The sequence below is a fragment of the Ornithorhynchus anatinus genome, chromosome X1 (genome assembly GCF_004115215.2).
Source record: "Ornithorhynchus anatinus isolate Pmale09 chromosome X1, mOrnAna1.pri.v4, whole genome shotgun sequence".
NCBI lineage: Eukaryota > Metazoa > Chordata > Mammalia > Monotremata > Ornithorhynchidae > Ornithorhynchus > Ornithorhynchus anatinus.
The window spans coordinates 26,534,081-26,552,473 of record NC_041749.1 but is presented as its reverse complement, the minus strand read 5'-3'; the positions used below and the strand labels follow the sequence as shown (position 1 = coordinate 26,552,473).

At 38.5% G+C, this 18,393-nt stretch overlaps 1 protein-coding gene across 3 annotated transcripts in view; it reads right to left on the bottom strand.

The window, feature by feature from the left end:
- The window catches only part of GABRB2 (gamma-aminobutyric acid type A receptor subunit beta2), a 194,120-nt gene that overhangs the window by 74,842 nt on the left and 100,885 nt on the right, over window positions 1–18,393 (bottom strand). For all 3 annotated transcript variants that reach the window (XM_029049638.2, XM_029049639.2, NM_001168262.2), the window contains one exon: window positions 10,181–10,263. In XM_029049638.2, the coding sequence (XP_028905471.1) occupies window positions 10,181–10,263 (83 nt within the window). The remainder of the gene's footprint in view (window positions 1–10,180; window positions 10,264–18,393) is intronic.

The following is an 18,393-nucleotide window of genomic DNA, read 5'->3' as shown; positions in this document are numbered from 1 at the left end:
ATTTGTTGAATATATATTGTAACAATACCATCTTTTCACAGCAAGATGAAACTGTAGCTCAAGAGGAAAGGGAGATCGAATACTGGGTCTTGGTTCAAGAGACAATTTGCATTGAACAAAAATATCAGCAGGCTGCCGAAAATACTTCAGAGGATCTCTGCAAGTGTATTTATGACTGGAGTTTGCAGCACTCATATTGGGCTTCTAGAAGTGCTCTCCAGACCTCAAATGAAATGCTATGAGAACTACAAATATGAACCACAAATATGGCATTTTTATTTAATTAAAAAAAGACTAAAATGAAACAAGCTATGTATATATATATTCAGGACTGTGGTGGTGTTGCCACAATTATTTGGTAAAAGAAAAAGTAAAGACAATTTTTCATAACAGACTGACCATAGATAAGATTATATTTTTCTGAGATAGCCCTACACAATATTTTATGAACATAATGGGTGATTGTAGTGTGAGGAAACAGTAAACGGAGCAGGGATTTAAAAAAGAGTCCTAACATTGTTACATAGGCAAACAGTAGCACTGTGTATTCCTCCCAAGTTTCAGACACTCCAAATCCTTAGGGAAATAGACTCGTTTAATCTTTTAAGAAAAAAATTCACCTTGACAAAGCTACAATATGATTTAGTCTTCTTATAATTAGTTGCTGCTGTTTCTTGATGTGAGATCTGTAAAAAATGCCAACATATTCACTGCCTGATGACAACAGCTGGGCTTACCACATGATCATCATACAACGTTATGCTGTCTGGCACCATATTCTGCCAACTACACAGAAGGTTGTACATGACTATGAGATGAAGCCCATCAAAGGCTGTTTGATTAACTCACTGATCTGATTATCCCAGTTAGGGAATTTCTGTGAGGTGTAGAGAACCTAGGAAAGTGGCATCTGACTTGAGTGTGATTCTGCTGTTAGGAACCATAAAGCCCCAACAGCCTGTTTCTTAACTAAACTAAAAAAACAATGCAAATGCAGAATTTGGAAAGAGGTGGGGATTTCATTTTGTTTTGGATGAAATACTAAACCACAGAAGAAGAGAGGTGGGAGCCAGGTGCAAAAATGAAACAAAGTGAATCTACATTACAATAATGCAAACATTAGGCAAAAGTACAGACAATTTTCCTAGAACTAGCTACTAATCCAGTTAATCGATTTACCTATAACCAATATAAAACACCTGCAAAAGTGACACACTGAGCAATACCAGATAGATCACTAGATATAGATGGGTTATAGATGGATTAAATATGACAGATATGACAGATATGATAGATTTCTATCATACGGTGAGAAGCAGTGTGGCTTAGTGGAAAGACCACTGGCTTGGGAGTCAGAGGTTGTGGGTTCTAATCCCCGCTCTGCCACTGGTCAGCTGGGTGACCTTGGGCAACTCACTTAACTTCTCTGTGTCACACTGCCCCATCTGTAAAATGGCAATTAATACTGCAAACCTCATGTGCTACAGAGACTGTGTCCAAATTTCTTAACTTATATCTACCTCAGCACCTAGAACAGTGCTTGGAAAATAGTAAGTGCTTAATAAGCATCATTATTAGCATATTATTATTATTACTATGCACTGAGATAGAGAGAAGCTAATCAGTGTCCCTGAGGTCCCTGTCAGAAATAATGGGCTGGATAATCCAATGATATGACCCAGCCTGACATTTTTTATGCTCCTTTCAGTACCAGTAGAGAGACTGAGATGCAAGAAAGATACACTTACTGCTATGATAGTAATAATGATAATGATGGTATTTGCTAAGCATTTACTATGTGCCAAGCACTGTTCTAAGTGCTGGGGGAGATACAAGGTAATCAGGTTGTACCACGTGGGGCTTTCAGCCTTAACCCCCATTTTTCCAGATGAGGTAACTGAGGCACAGAAAAGTTAAGTGGCTTGACTAAGGTCACTCAGTAGATGAGTGGTGGAGCTGGGATTCGAACCCACGACCTCTGACTCCCAAGCCTGTGCCCTTTCCATTAAGCCACGCTACTTCAGAAACTTCAGAGCTGAAGCAAGTCTACCCACTACTTGGGGGGCAGTTTTATTCTCTGCTCAAGGTTCATCATCACCCAGAAGAGTCTAACTGGAAATCTTCAACAGGAAATGATATAATACATCCTGCTCTCATCATCACTGCCCAATTTCCTTGTATCCACCCCGGTGCTCAGTACAGTGCCTGGCACATAGTAAGCACTTAAAAAATATCATGATTAAGGGTAAGCAGCATGGTCTAGTGGATAGAGCATGGACCCAGGAATCAGAAGTTAATGGGTCCTAATCCCAGATCCACCACTTGTCCGCTCTGTGACCTTGGGCAAGTGACTTCACTTCTCTGTACCTCAGTTATCTCCTCTGTAAAATGGGAATTAAGACTGTCGGCCCCAAGTGGAACAAGGACTGTGTCCAACCCAATTTGCCTGTATCTATCCCAGCACTTAGTAGAGTGCCTGGCACATAGTAATCACTAATATAATAATAATAATAATAATGATAATAATTATTATTAATGGGGATGGAGTTTGCTGAAGCTCTATCTTTGGACTGAGAACTCTATCAGTGCTCTGACCTTCTTGTGAAGAGCTGTCAGAGGTGTGGGAGTTTTGTGTTGGCCAGATCTGTGGTCATGTGCTTCTGGAGGAGCCATCTAATAGGAGATAGAGGAAAAGTATCTAAAATTGGGCCTATTCTTTCCCACAGGCTTTCAAGTCCTCTGGTCAAGCAATTTCACCAGGCAGCAGGGGAGAAGTTCTAATATTCTCACACCAACATCACTTCTGGGACATATTAAACACTAAGAACACATAAAAATCCCTCATTAGGTCAGATCAATCAATCAATGGTATTTTCTGAGCACTTACTGCTGTATCACTAGACTATCAAACATTCCCCCTAGACTGTAAACTCATTACTAATGATTTACTTACAGTGTGCAAAGCACCCTATTGAGTGCTGGGGTGAGCACAATATAACAGAGTTGGTAGACTCATATCTTGCCCACAGTGACCTCTGTTTTTGACAGTAACAACAATGCAGTACTGGGAGAATCATTTGATATGTATTCTACTGGATATCCACCTAGCTCCTAATTTTCCTCTAATGACAACAAGAATTTATCTACATCTATTTGACTCTTCGCAAATTGCCTAACATTCATACATCTCCCTCTACACCTTTTTTTGGGAATTAATTCTTAATCATCTGCTCATGAATTAGAATATTTCTTGACCATTTATATTTTCTACCTGCAGGATTTCAATTGTCAAAAAAATTTCTATATGCTCACCCAAGAACTGTGTGAAAAAGGTTTCTCTTTGATTTGTTTGGAACCCGATGCTATTAAGTGTCAGTGATTAATCTCTTGCTCTAATGGTCCGATTTGGTGAACAACAATCTACACCTTGTTCAATTTCTTCATGATATGTAGATTCCCATGATGTGCCTATGACCTTTCTTCTTTCCATACTACACCGTGCTAATCTATCTAGTCTAGCCTCAGAGATGCTCCTGCTCCAACCTGTTAAATGACTTTAGTTGCTCATTTCAGTAGTTCCTTCTACAAATTGATGATACTCTTCTTAAAGTATGTCACCTAGACTGCATGCAGCAATGCAGATGCAAATAAACCATGGTTTTATTTAGTGGAAAACTATGTTTTTGGTTTTGCTTTCTGTACCCTTCCTGAAAATAGCAAAGAGGAAGTGAAAAAACTTGCAATGCAAATTACTATTCTATGTAATGAAAAAAAGTGACCTATTTATAGCAGACTTTCTTTCCTCTAAACAGATCACCATTACCAAAACTTACTGAAATAGGAAAGGAAATTTTATCTGCAGAAAACAGTAGTTCGAAGAGCATCAAACAGATACTGCAGGTTTCCTATTTCAGGGATGACTTCTGAAGTGCTCTGAATTCCAAAAGGAATAAAATAATTCAAACTGCTCATTAGAAGAAATCCATTTATTCATTCAATCATATTTATTGAGAGCTTACTGTGTGAAAAGCACTGTACTAAGAGGTTGGCAGAGAACATTATAACAATAAATAGACACATTCTCTGCCCACAGTGAGTTTTCAGTCTAGAGGTGGCGAGACAGACATTAATATAAATAAATGATTACAGATTTGTACATAAGTGTTGTGGGATTGGAAGGGATGGGGATGAACAATGGGAGCAAGTCAGGGCGATACAGAAAGGAGTGGCAGAAGAGGAAAGGGTTTAGTCAGGGAAGGCCTCTTGGAGGAGATGTGCCTTCAACAGGTTTCTCAATCATATAAATCCCAAACTCAAAGAAAATTAGTATGAAAAGTCTCTGGCTGCTTTCTAGATTGATGTGAAAAACCTCATGTCAAGTTTCAGAGTGAAACATTTCAGTGACGGCATGACACCAAATCACATGAAAGACAAAATTTTAAATTGCAATCAAATTGCTATAACCAAATTGAAATTCTACAGCATTCCCATGTCCATTTTTATTTCTTTTCATTGGAAAATTACCATTTTTATTCTTGGTTATCTGAGAGCTGGAAGAATCCTTCGAAGTAGGATTCAAGTTGCAACCCAATAACCTCTATCAAACTTGAAGCAGCAGTCTGCTACATCAGCTATAGAAACTTGAATCGTCTGTTGACAACTGTTGCATCCTTTGGCCATCCTTATATGAGTTTCCTTGTAAATTAAAGCTGCTATCACAGGAATAATCTATTCTATAAATTTTATGCCATAACAGATGGGCTATCTATGCATTCCTAATACAAAATTCTATAATCTTGGAATAACACAAATCACTGAAAAATAATGAATGGGCCTCAATATTTACCTGATAGACTGTAAATTCCGTGGGTGCAGGAACATATCTACCAACTCTGTTATATTGTACCTCCAAATGTTTAGTACATTTCTCGGCATGCACTAAACACTCAGTAAATATGATTGATTGATTGATCTACATTTGCCTCTCCTACCCCTGAGTATCTTTATCTTGTCCTTTTCCCACCTAGTTGGCTCAATATTCAAAATGGAAAAGATCACCAAATGTCATAACAGAATATTTTTGCTGAAGACTTTGTTATCCAATAACTGAAAAACTTTGCAAAGAACATTCTTTTTTTTTTTAAATCAAATTTCATAAAATTTCAATTTTAGAGGAAGAGAATGGGAGATTAGGAAGTCATTTAAGCTTCCCCTTCCTGACTTTGACAGAGATTGTAATGGCAATATGTAGCCTGATTTGGCATGAATATCCTGTAAATATGTTTGCACCGTATTGGCTGAAAACTTTCCCAGGTCTTTTAAAGAGTCACCTAAGTAAAATACAACTCTAATCATTCCAGATGGATCAGAGCAGATGGAAAAATACCGGCAAATAGTGGGATGACTTCAAAGGTTCTGAAAATGAATTTTCCCTCTTGTTCTGTTGTAGGTAGTGGATGAATTTCTGAGGGTTTTTTTTATGATAATAGCAATTTTAAGATAGTGATTTACTTAGCACTTCTCTGATCCTCAGAAAATTATAATGACCTTAGGTCTTCTTCATCAGGATGTCCCCGATGATCCTTCCACAGTCCAATTCGTCTTACTTTACTCCAAAGACATACTGCTCCAGCCCACCTCACACACTCACCAATTTGGGGACACGTTTGATCTGATAATCTTTAGAAACTGTACAATCTCTATGGTCACCAATTCTAAAATTCCTCTATCTGACCACACCTTCCTCACCTGCTCTCTTTTTCCTCCATATATACCTCCGTTCATTTGACCCACTCCAGTAATCTACAACCAACCTACCCCATTTGGTCTTCAAACCTTCTCCTCATGCAAAATTGCGATATTCAACACCACCCTCTGCACTGAACTTCATTCCTTTGCTCCTCTGTCCCTCTGCTGGTCTCATCCCACTAAGCCACAATTCCGGATCACCTCCAGAGTATGTTTCCTTCATTCTTGTGCCAAACACAGTGTGGAACATTGTTGGAAGAAATCCAGATGTCTCTCTGACCTTGTCCAATTTAAATTCATTCTTATCTTCAATTCAGCCTCCTCCACTGTCCAGCAGGAATACTTCTCCTTCAAGTCATCTACGTATCCCTCATCTTGTCTCCTTCAAGATAAGGCTTTCTATGTGCATGTCATGTGAAACCTCACATTAAATATGTCCAAAACTAAACTCCTCATCTTCTCACCCAAACCAACACTGTCCTCCTTCTGTCTTTCCTATCACTGTAGACAACACAATTCTCCACAAGTCCACAAGAACTTGGCGTGGTCCTCAATTTATCTCTCTCATTTCATCCTCATATTCAATCTGTCACCAAATCCAGTCAGTTCTATCATTACAACATTGTTAAAGACAACATTGAGAAGCAGCGTGGCTCAGTGGAAAGAGCCCGGGCTTGGGAGTCAGAGGTCATGGGTTCTAATCCCAGCTCTGCCACTTGTCAGCTGTGTGACCTTGGGCAAGCCACTTAACTTCTCTGTGCCTCAGTTACCTCATCTGTAAAATGGGGATTAAGACTGTGAGCCCCACCTCAGACAAACTGATTACCTTGTATCTCCCCCAGCGCTTAGAACAGTGCTTGGCACATAGTAAGCGCTTAACAAATACCAATTTTTTTTTTATTTTAAAACCCTCCCTTTCCTCTCCCTCCTAACTGCAATTACAGTCTGATCCAAGCACTTCACCTAACCTTCCTTGACTATTGCATCTGCCTTCTCACGGACCTCCTGGCCTCCTCTCTCTCCCCACTTCAATCTCCGTACTTCAACCTATTGCATGGATCATTTATCAGTAAAAATGGTCAGCCCATGTCTTCCTCAAGGACCTTTAATAGTTTCCCATCTGTGCTAGGTCATACATTAACTCCTTACCATTGGCTTTAAAGCCCTCACTCAGCTTGCCCCATCCTACCTCACCTCACTAATCTCCTACTACAGCCCAGTTCTCACACTCTGCTCATGCAGTGCCAGTTTACTCACTCTGCCCCGATCTTATTCTCCCCTGGCCTGGAACTCCCTCTCCCTAAATATATGCCAGACAACCACTCTCTCCACCTTCCAAGAATTTTGTTGAGAACACATGTCCTCTAAGAGGCCTTCCCCGATTAAGACATCTTTACCCCAGCTCTCTCTCCTTCCATCTATGAATTTCGAGCCGTGAACTTTAGGCATTTGATATTCGCCCAACTCCCAACTCCACAGCATTTGTGTACATATCTATAATTTATATATTACAAATCATTTATTCATAGTAATGACAGTTTCCCCATCTAGATTGTAAGGTTGCTATGGGCAGGGAACATTCCTGCTAATTCCTTTGTACTGTACTCTCCCACACACTTAATACAGTGCTCTGCACATTTTAAGCACTCAATAAATACCATTGATTGATTTTATTATTAGTAAGAACCTGTATGTGAATGGCCCTTTTCTGCATTCTCCACAATTCCATATATCTCAAAATTGTTTCAACAACAGTTGTGTGTGTGTTTCTTTAATTCAGTGTGAAAGCACACACACGTTTTACTAAGGGATAAGACTTTGGAAGAGAAAGGGTTTTTTTTTGTTTTTATATTGGAATTTCATTAATAAAACAGGGAAATAGTTCATTATAGTTCTCATTTGATGAAAACATTAGAGAATGAAACTTTATAATAAAATGTTGCTTCCATGTTCCATGAAAACCTTTAATAAATGTAAGAATGAAAATCGTAAACAAATTATTTCCAACAACATTTAAAACACATTAATTTGGGAATTTGGGATGTAAAAATCCTTTTGTTTTTTACAGTATTTGTTAAGGGATTACTATAAGTACTAGGCAACATACTAAGCACTAGAGTAGAAACAAGCTAAGCTGTTTGGACAAAGTTCATGTCCCATGAGGGGCTCATAGTCTTATCTCCATAATATAGACAAGGTAACAGAAACAGAGAAGTTAAGTGGCTTGTCCAGTGTCACACCCAGCAGACAAGTGGCAGAGCTGGGAATAGAATGCAGTTCCTTCTGACTGACTGGTCTGTGCTCTATCCACTAAGCTATGTTGCTTCTCATCAATTCTTCACATTAAAATTTCCACAGATGGTTAAAAACATTTTGTACTTCAGATGCATACCCTCTGATGCTTTTAAATACACACATAATCTCACATACAGACATACACATACCCCAAATATCAGGATTGTACCTGAACCATTATTACTTAATCACAGTTTGATGTGATGTCAAATTTGGGAACTGAGTGTTTCTTTGCAACAGAAAGCAAAATTCTATAGTAAGCATCAAAATTTAAAAAAAAATTAATGACATTTGTTAAACACTTACTATTTGCCAGGCACTGAATTAATCAGGTTGGACATAGTCCATGTCCCACATATGTCCCACAATCTTAATTCCCATTTTACAGATGAGGTAACTGAGGCAAAGAGAAGTGAAGTGACTTGCCAGTCACAAAGCAACAAGTGGTGAAAGGAGGATTAGGACCCAGGTTCTCTGACATCCAGACCATGGACTTTTCACCAGTCCATGCTGCTTCTTAAAATCCTCCATTTATTTTGCCACTTGCTTATTTCAAATTAAACCTGACTTCCAAACATATACATACATAGTTAACGAATAGCATATCTCTCTTTTCACTTCAGGGATTGATACAATCCACTATTAAAACTGTTTTCCTTTGTCTCCTTGAGGCAAACTGACAATAGAATGAATTAAAATTTTAAAGATCTTTTAAACTGATACTGTTTTCTTTGATGAATGAAGCAATTAAGTTTTACTCATACTATGCCTCATTGTAAAATCTCTAAAATATCATTTATTAAAATCATCCTTTCAGTAAAATTAAGCATTATGTTCTTTGTGAGTTATGTTTCAGTATCGAGGTTAACTAACCTAGCTTATAAAAATAAAGTGATTTGTTACAGTTGCAGGCATTAGGAAACAATTTATCTAGGTTTTTGCTTAACCACTCTTCTTATTAAAGAATCCTGGGCAGATTATTTTCAAAAGGGTTTGCATATCATCTGTGAATCTGATTTGGAAGAGTGAAAACATACTGCTTCATAAGCATCTTTTTTATGATTTTGTGGCACCAAAATACTAATTTATGGTGCCACAAAATTAATATCATGCTTTATCCTTTAGTTTGTTTACCTAGTTAGGTCACTGTGATTTATTGTGCATTTCAGCTGAATGAACACTTTGAAGAATGACCGAGAGTAATGTTCTTCCTAAATTTTGCCCTAGGTCTAAAGCACAGCTATCTCTCACCACCAGCAAACATTTAATTTTGGAGAATCTACTCCCATACCCTTTTTCATTTATTTTTTCATATCTACATTACTTTGTTTTGTATGTTACCCTCAAATACTGTTAACCCTCTAGTCAATTAAAGAAAAAAATGCTTCCTGAAACCATATATTCAGACAAAACTACCAAAAAATCTACGTAGTGTGAACAGAACTGTGGAAAGTACAAGTACAAAATAAGAATCTTTTAAATGGCCAGAAATTCCATTATCCATAAAAATTGAAATGGTTTCCTAACTAGGAAAAAAAATCCACATATCTTTAATACCATACTCTACTAAGAAAAATGTATTTCTGCCTAAATGTATGTCTCAACCTTAGAGTTCACAGTGGAAGCAATGACACAAATGCGATACATAAATACTCCAAAAAATGCACAAGTTTAACATTTAAAATTCCAAGTTCTCCCTATAGTCTATCAACATGTAGGACTTGACCTTCGAAACAAAGGTAAGTCATTAAATAAGCATATGTAATAGACAGCCACCTTACAGTGATAAAATCCTGGAACTACATAGTTAGACTGCCAAGAAGTAACACCTGTATAAACTATAAAAACATAGAAACAGTACAATTAAAGGATAAGATAAAAAATCTTCTTGGTTCACAAGTAAACTCCAACAAGACATCTGAGTCTTTAAAGCTAAAAATTGTCTATCAAAACACATAATAAATTGTTCTAATCCATGTTCCATAAATTAATAACCCATCTGGAGAGCTCAATTTGTTCTATATTTACAAATGTCATCAGACAGCAAAGCTATCAAGACTTTGGAGGTCTGTGCATTTAAAAAGAAAATAAGGAACAGTTTGGCCAGATAAAAAGTAGGATTTACAGAAAGACTTACAACTTTCAATCTCCAGGGTACAGTTTTGTTCATCAAGTGGATATCTTCTCAGATCCATCATGCAAGCAGCGGTTGTTGTAATTCTAAGAAAGGAATAGAAACATGGGTCATCCTTAATATTCAATCATGTGTGGGCTTACTGGCATTGAAAGGGTAAAAGTAAACAATTTTCTTACACTGAATTACATAGCTAAAGTCTAAACTATAAGCTTGTTGTGGGCAGGGAATTTGTCTTGTTTATTGTTCTACTGTACTCTCCGAAGTGCTTAGTACTGTGAGCCCGTTATTGGGCAGGGATTATCTCTATCTGTTGTGGAACTGTACATTTCAAGTGCTTAGTACTGTGCTCTGCACAATGTAAGCACTCAGTAAATCGACTGAATGAATGAATACAGTGTTCTGACAGATGACTGAGTCCATACAGATACAGGGAGCACAGCCTCATTGTCTACTCTTGTCCACCACTGAATCACCCTGACAGTAGGAAGATTCAATCAATCAATCATATGTATTGAGAGCTTACTGTGTGGAAAACCTGGGAGAGTACAATATTACAGCGTTGGTAGAAATGTTCTGTCATTCATTCATTCATTCATTTGTATGTATTGAGTACTTGCTGTGTGCTTGTGAGAGTTCAAAATAACAATAAACAGACACATTCCCTATCCAACAAACTTCCAGTCTGGAGGGGGAGAAAAGACATTGAGATAAATAAATATATTACAGATATGTACCTAAGGGCTGGGGGACAGGAGTGGGGTTGAATAAAGAGGGCTAGTTAGGATGATGCAGAAGGAAGTAGTAGAATAGGAAAGGAGAGCTTAGGGAAAGCCTAAAGCCTTAGGGAAAGGAGATTCATTCATTTATTCATTCAGTAGTATTTATTGAGTGCTTACTGTGTGCAGAGCACTGGACTAAGACTTGGGAGAATACAAAATAGCAATAAACAGACACATTCCCTGGCCAAAATGAACTTACAGTCTAGAGGGGGAGAAAAGACATTAATATAAATAAATAAATTACAACTATGTACATACGGGTTGTGAGGAAAGGAGAACAAAGAGAGCAAGTCAGGGCGACGCAGAAGGGAGTGAGAGAAGAGGAAAGAATGGCTTAGCTATAGAAGACTTCTTGGAGGAGATGTGCTTCTGAAGTGGAGGAGAGTAACTGTAAGATTTTGAGGAAGGATGGCATTCCAGGCCAGAGGAGGGATGTGGGCAAGGGGTCAACAGTGAGGTAGATGAGACTGAGGTACAGTGATGTTAACAGGAGTGAAGTGCGTGGGCTGGGTTGTAGTTGGAGAGTACCAAGGTTAGGTAGGAGGAGGCAACACTCCCTGGCCCTGGGTGCCTTGATCATTATGGGGCTTGAGGCAGCCTTAGATTGGCCTACTTACTTACTCCAATGAGGACCGAATTAGGCTGCTTCCTGGTTTAGGTGACCCTTTGTGGGAGGTTGGGTAACCAGGGTGATTCCCCAAAAGTGTTCCTTTTGGGAACCTGAAACCCAAGAAGATTTTCAGCATAAGCTGCAAACTCCAGTTACCCAAGGCATCTCCAAGCCTCTCGCAAGCTTGCTTAGTGACAAGCCTTGGGGACCTGGAATCTTGTTTGCCTTTACAATTCACTGTAGAATACTAACTGGCCCTCCAAAAGTATATTCATCCACCTTCACTACTTGTGTTCATGGACTCTAGCTGGGTTCTGAAACAAAACACCGGATGATAAAAAACTAATAGAACTAGACATTAGCTCTCTCTTAAAAAAGGCAGGAAAAGGGTGTTAAAAAACAGATGAAGAATAAAAAAGGATTTTTTTCTTCAAAATCAACATTCTTTTTATGCTTCTGCAGTAAAATTGAATTGAATGAATGACAGTTTTTAAACTACAAAAGGCAGCGCTGTAATTTTCAATATCTGTACAATACTTAGCACATATATATATGTATACACACATCCCCATACACACGCACAAACACACACACACATACTTTGCTTCATTGATTTCATCTGTAAAAAGGGGATTAGTATGGAGAGCCGTACGTGGGACAAGGGACTGCATCCAACCTGATTATCTTATATCTACCCCAACTCTTAGTACAGTGCCTGGCACATAGTACTTAATAAATACCATTTAAATAAGATAAGTATTTACTGAGCACCTACTTACTGTATGCTCTGCACAGAGAGTGGGAGAGTACAGTAGACGTGATACCTTATGAATAGTTGCTTACAATATAGTCAGGGAGACAAACTAAATCACAAATAGGAAGTTATAGAGTAAAAAGATACGTACATAAGTTTTACTGGAAGCTGTGAATACTTAAATGCAAAGGTGGTACCATGTGCTGAAATGGCGGCTCTGGATATAAACTGGCAACATTATAAATCATTCAGGGAATGCCACCCTGGAGGAAATGTGAAGAGCTTTGAAGATGGAGAGAATAGTGATCTGCCAGATGTGACGGGGGGAAACTTCCCCTTAAGAGGCCTACTTAATTAGGCCTAATTAAGGCCTCTTTTCCCTACTCTCTTTACCTTCTGTGTTGCCTATTAACTTAATATTCACCCAACTCTCAGCCTTATGTACATATTCATAATGTATTTATTTATATCCATATCTGCCTCTTCTAGACTGTAGGGTCCTTGTGGGAAAGGAACATGTCTACCAGCTCTGCTATATAGTAGTCTCCCAAGCACTTAGCATAGCGCGCAGTAAATACCATTGATGATGATGATGCTGCACACAGTAAGCACACAATAGATACCACAGATTGACTGATTTCCCAGTAGGAGGGAGAGCATGAGCAAGAGGTCAGCAGCAGGAAAAATTAGAATGGGACACAGTGCATAAGCTTGAGAGAAATGAAGAAACGGGCATACTAGAGAAGAGAAGAGAATGGAGAGGAGAAGATCAGTGAGGAGGATGACACAGTATTAAAATGTTTGAACTAGTATTGTGGTCTGTGGAATGGAGACAGGATAGAGTAATGAAAATGTCATGGAGGAAGAACCAGGAGGATGTGGATGCAGACTAAAGAGAGGAAGGACCCAAAGTTATGGGCTCAAGAGACAGGGAAGGTAAAATAGAGAGGCAGTGTTTCCAGTGTATAGAGCATGAGTCTGGGAGTCAGAAGAACTTGGGCTCTAATCCTGGTTCTATTTGTCTGCTGGGTGACCTAAGCAAGGAACAACTTCTCTATGCCTCAGTTGTTTCATTTGTAAAATGGGGATTAAGACTGTGAGCCCTATGGGGAACATGGACTGTAACCAACCTGATTAGCTTGGATCTACCCCGGTGCTTGGTACAGAGCACACAGTAAGAAGCTAACAACAAAAGAGATAAAGATATAATGGAGAACAATAGGTGAAGGAGAGGATATGGAAGAATGTTCAGTTTGGGACATGTTGAGGTTAAAATGATGACAAGACTTCTCGGGAAAAAAAGGTTTTGGAGGTAGAAGGAAATGTTAGATATTAGGGAAAGAGAAGGATTAGGGATAGTGAGGTAGATTTGGGATTGATAATCAAAGAAACGGTAGTTGAAGCCCTTGAAATCGTTAAACTCCCCAAGGGAGTGAATGTGCATTGAGAACAGAAGTAACCTAGAACAGAGCCTTTGAGTACGGACACCCACAATATGATGTATGCTAAGTAACAATGGGGGAATTGGTTAAGTCTTTATTATATTTCAAGCACTGTACTAAGTTTTGGGGCAGACACAAAATAATCAGGTCAGACAGAGTCCCTTTGCCTCCTCAGGCTCACAGACTAAATGAGCTGGAGAACAAGTATTATTAAATGTTCTATAGAAATTAAAATAACCAGACCCTGCCCTCTGGGTATTTACATTCTAAGGTTTAGTGCACAAATATAGTTATAATGTTATTTGTACAGTTTAATGATTATATACTTTCAGGTCACAAGCAACATTTAATTTGAACATGCATATATCCATATGCATATATACCTAGAGATACTTTTCTGTACATGAACACAGTAATGTTAAATGGAGAATTGCCCTCAAAATATGATATATTCCCAAATAATTATAATGATGATGGTATTGGTTAACCGCTTACTCTGTGCCAAGCACTGTTCTAATCGCTTGAATAAAAAAGTAAAAGATATTAAGGAAAATTATATATGAATTGTGAATTTCCTAAGAACAGTTTTGCTGAAAATCAAAAAACTAGATATAACAATATATTTCTATAATGCCATATTTCAGGTTTAATGTATTTTCATTTAAAGCTAGAAAGAATGAAATAGAATGAAGTTTTCAGCACTCCTGCTTATTGAGTAATCGTCATAAAAATTAAAAATATTAGCCCAAGGCCCAGGAAATAGACTTCAACAAGGAAAAGTCAATACAACAAATATGCTTAATGGGCTTTAAAAGAGTTATGCCTCTTGTTGTACCTAACACATTGATAAAGGGCTGTAATGGATTTTAAATTACCAAAGGCCTTATCCAGGATTCTTTACTATTTGAGCAGAATATCATTAAGATATTCTGTTAGCAGAAACCCATATGATATTTTAAGGAAACTTTCAAAATGTAACCTGATAACATAAAAGTCAAAGAAATGAAATCTTTAATAATAATGTTGGTATTTGTTTAGCGCTTACTATGTCCTGAGCACTGTTCTAAGCGCTGGGGTAGATACAGGGTAATTAGGTTGTACCACGTGAGGCGCACAGTTAATCCCCATTTTACAGATGAGGTAACTGAGGCACAGAGAAGTGAAGTGACTTGCTCACAGTCACATAGCTGACAAGTGGCAGAGCCGGGATTCGAGCCCATGACCGCTGGCTACCAAGCCCGGGTTCTTTCCACTGAGCCACGCTGCTTCTCTAGTGGTAATGCTTCTTTAATGGTAATGCCAGAGCACATCCTATTTATGTACTAGCTTCTAATTACTATAAAACAACTACAATGGAAGAGTGGGCTTTGTCACTCTAGCAGAATCTGTGCCACTTCTGAAAACTTTAATATTCCATCTTAAATTTGGCATTTATAAGAAACTAGAGGCTACCCAAACAAAATTTCAGTCCAAGGTTATTCTTTTGCTATGAAGGCATTTTTCAAATACCAGGAGGATTAACACATAAAGGAATGAGTAAATAGTTTAAAAAGGTGTAAAGTTGTTTCTCCAAGAACTTTCGGCAACTTATCCTTAGCCCAGTGTTCTGTACCCAAAATAACAACTAGTACTTACAGTGTCATTACCTATAAATGCATGATGATAATAATGTATGATACCATGCTGGGCTGGGAGCAAAGACTTTGGAGTAATGCCAATCACCCAGCAAGAACCTATTTATTACCATCACCATTGGGCCACTGTTTAAAAATTCAGAATTGGAACTAAAATGTTTATTTCTTATGTGAAAATTCATATTCTTCTTTCACAGTCAATTAATTTATAGTATTTCTCAAGGGCCAACTGAGAGCAGACCATAATCCTAAAATTTTAGGAGAGTGAACCAGAGGTGGAAGTCACAAGCCCGTTATCCAAAGAGCACGGGCTTTGGAGTCAGAGGTCATGGGTTCGAATCCCGGCTCCGCCACTTGTCAGCGGTGTGACTGTGGGCAAGTCACTTCACTTCTCTGTGCCTCAGTTACCTCATCTGTAAATGGGGATTAAGACTGTGAGCCCCACATGGGACAACCTGATTCCCCTGTGTCTACCCCAGCGCTTAGAACAGTGCTCTGCATATAGTAAGCGCTTAACAAATACCAACATCATCAAGCCCTGTGCTCAAGAAACCATGGAGGAGTCTTGGGAACACCTTACCTGTTTAATAATAATAATAATAATAATAATAATTATGGTATTTGTTAATGCTTCCTATGTGCCATGCACTGTTTTAAATGGGGCTGGGATGTATACAAGGTAATCAGGTTGGACACAGTCCCTGTTCCACAGCGAGGCTCACAATCTTTAATCCTTAATTTATAGGTGTGGTAACTGAGGCACAGAGAAGTTATGTGACTTTCCCAAGGTCACACAACAGAGAAGTGGTGGGGCCGGAATTAAAAACCATGCCATCTGACTCCCAAGCCCGTGCTTTGGCTACTAAGCCACGCTGCTTATTTGGCTTCAAATCTCTTCATCACCTTGCCCCCTCCTATCTCACCTCCCTTCTCTCCTTCTACAGCCCAGTCCATACACTCTGATCCTCTGCTGCTAACTTTCCCACTGTGCCTCATTCTCACCTGTCCCACCATCAATCCTGGTCCATGTCCTACCTTTGACCTGGAATGTCCTCCCTCCTCACATCTGCCAAACTAGCACACTTCCCACCTTCAAGTCCTACTGAAAGCTCACCTCCTCCAGGAGACCTTCCTAGACTGAGCCTCCTTTTCCTCTGCTGCTCCACTCCCCATCAACCTGACTCCCTCCCTCTGCTCTACCTCCTTCCCTACCTCATAGCACTGGTACCTATATATATACATATTTACTATTCTATTAATTTTATTAATTATATTAATTAATTCTATTTATTTATATTGGTACCTGTTTTCTTGTTTTGTTATCCATCTCCCGCCTCCTAGACTGTGAGCCCATTGTTGGGTAGAGATTGTCTCTATTTGTTCCTGAATTGTACTTTCCAAGCACTTAGTACAGTTCTCTGCACACAATAAGTGCTCAATAAATACGACAATGAATGAGGGAATGAATGAATGCTTCCTGAGTTTTAAGTTCTTTCTAATGTCAATCTAAACTCTGCAGGCAGAATATATCTGACTCATTGAGAAAAGTTTATTCTGTAGCTCTGCATTCTTGCCAATCCTGCAAGACCCACAGGTTCAAATACTGAGTTTCACAGAGAGACATTCTTTTGAGGTCAACTATCTTGTCTTCTGCCGTCAACTCGTGTTCGATCCATAGTGACACCATGAACACTTCTCTCCCAGAATGCCCCACCTCATCTGCCATCGTTCTGGTAGTGTATCTATAGAGTTTTCTTGGTTAAAATGTAGACGTGGTTTACCACTGCCTCCTTCCGCGCAGTAAACTCGAATCTCCACCCTCGACTCTCTCCCATTCCGCTGCTGCCCAGCATGGGTGAGTTTTGACTTGAAGCAGATTAGACTCACTAGCCACTGCCCGAGCTAGGAATAGAATGGATAGGCCTCAGCTTGACTCTCCTTCCCGTAGTCGAGACTGGTAGAGTACTGGAAACTCTCCAAGTGCCACCCCAAGGGGGTGAGGTTAATTACACAAATAAAATAAGTTTTTCCCAGCAAATATAGGCCAAACTGCCAATGGTCATGAGATACCATTTAATCCTCTTTCCAGATGCACTGTAGTCTTTCTCACAGTAACCTACACTTTCTGGACTCTGTACCTTTGTTCACAGTGTACTTCATAAATTAAAATATTTAACATTTTCCAGGTCATAGATTAACTGTAAACCTAATTTGTGTAATTTCATTTAAAAAATTCATGCCCTTCCACCAGAAACTCTAAAATTTAAGAGATAAGGTCATGAGTAATCATAATTCCACTTTAACACTAAAGATTAGTATTATTTATATTTGGTCATATGTGCTGATTTTTTGGCAGAAATCTCATTATTTGGTCAATAAAATTACCCAATTTCCCAGCAGTGCTGTGTAAAAATCAGAAATAGAGAATGTGCCTTTGTTATCATTTGACATAAATTATAAGAGCAAATAAAAACTGTAGTTACATGTTTTGAAGAGAGCAATGTCTAGCAAACTAAGCTTTTGATTATGATTGATATTTGAGTAAAATTGAAATGGACTGAGGCATAAGTTAGTCTTATTTAATTACTTGGGGAACACTTTAGGGAAATGAGCAGTCCATAATGGAGAGATAGCTCTGAATGCTTGATTTATGTCTTACACTGATGCTATTTCCACATAATATTTTATATTTAATTAAATTATATTTTCACTAGTTAATTAAATATGCTTGTAATATCAATTATTTGTTCATTCATTTAGTACTTGTATTTATTATTCCAATTTTTTTCCAACTAAAATTGACTGAATGCTCTGCTTAGATAGAACACATCATAAACAATGTTCAAAACTCTTTAGGAAAGGGTTGTCTCAGTGGGATAAAAGCAGCTCCAACATGAGGATTTCTTAATTGTTGATTACCACTCTCAGGTTATGATGAAGGAGCAAGAAGAATTCTCTTGTGATCAATGGCAAGAACTAGTAACTCACAAGAAA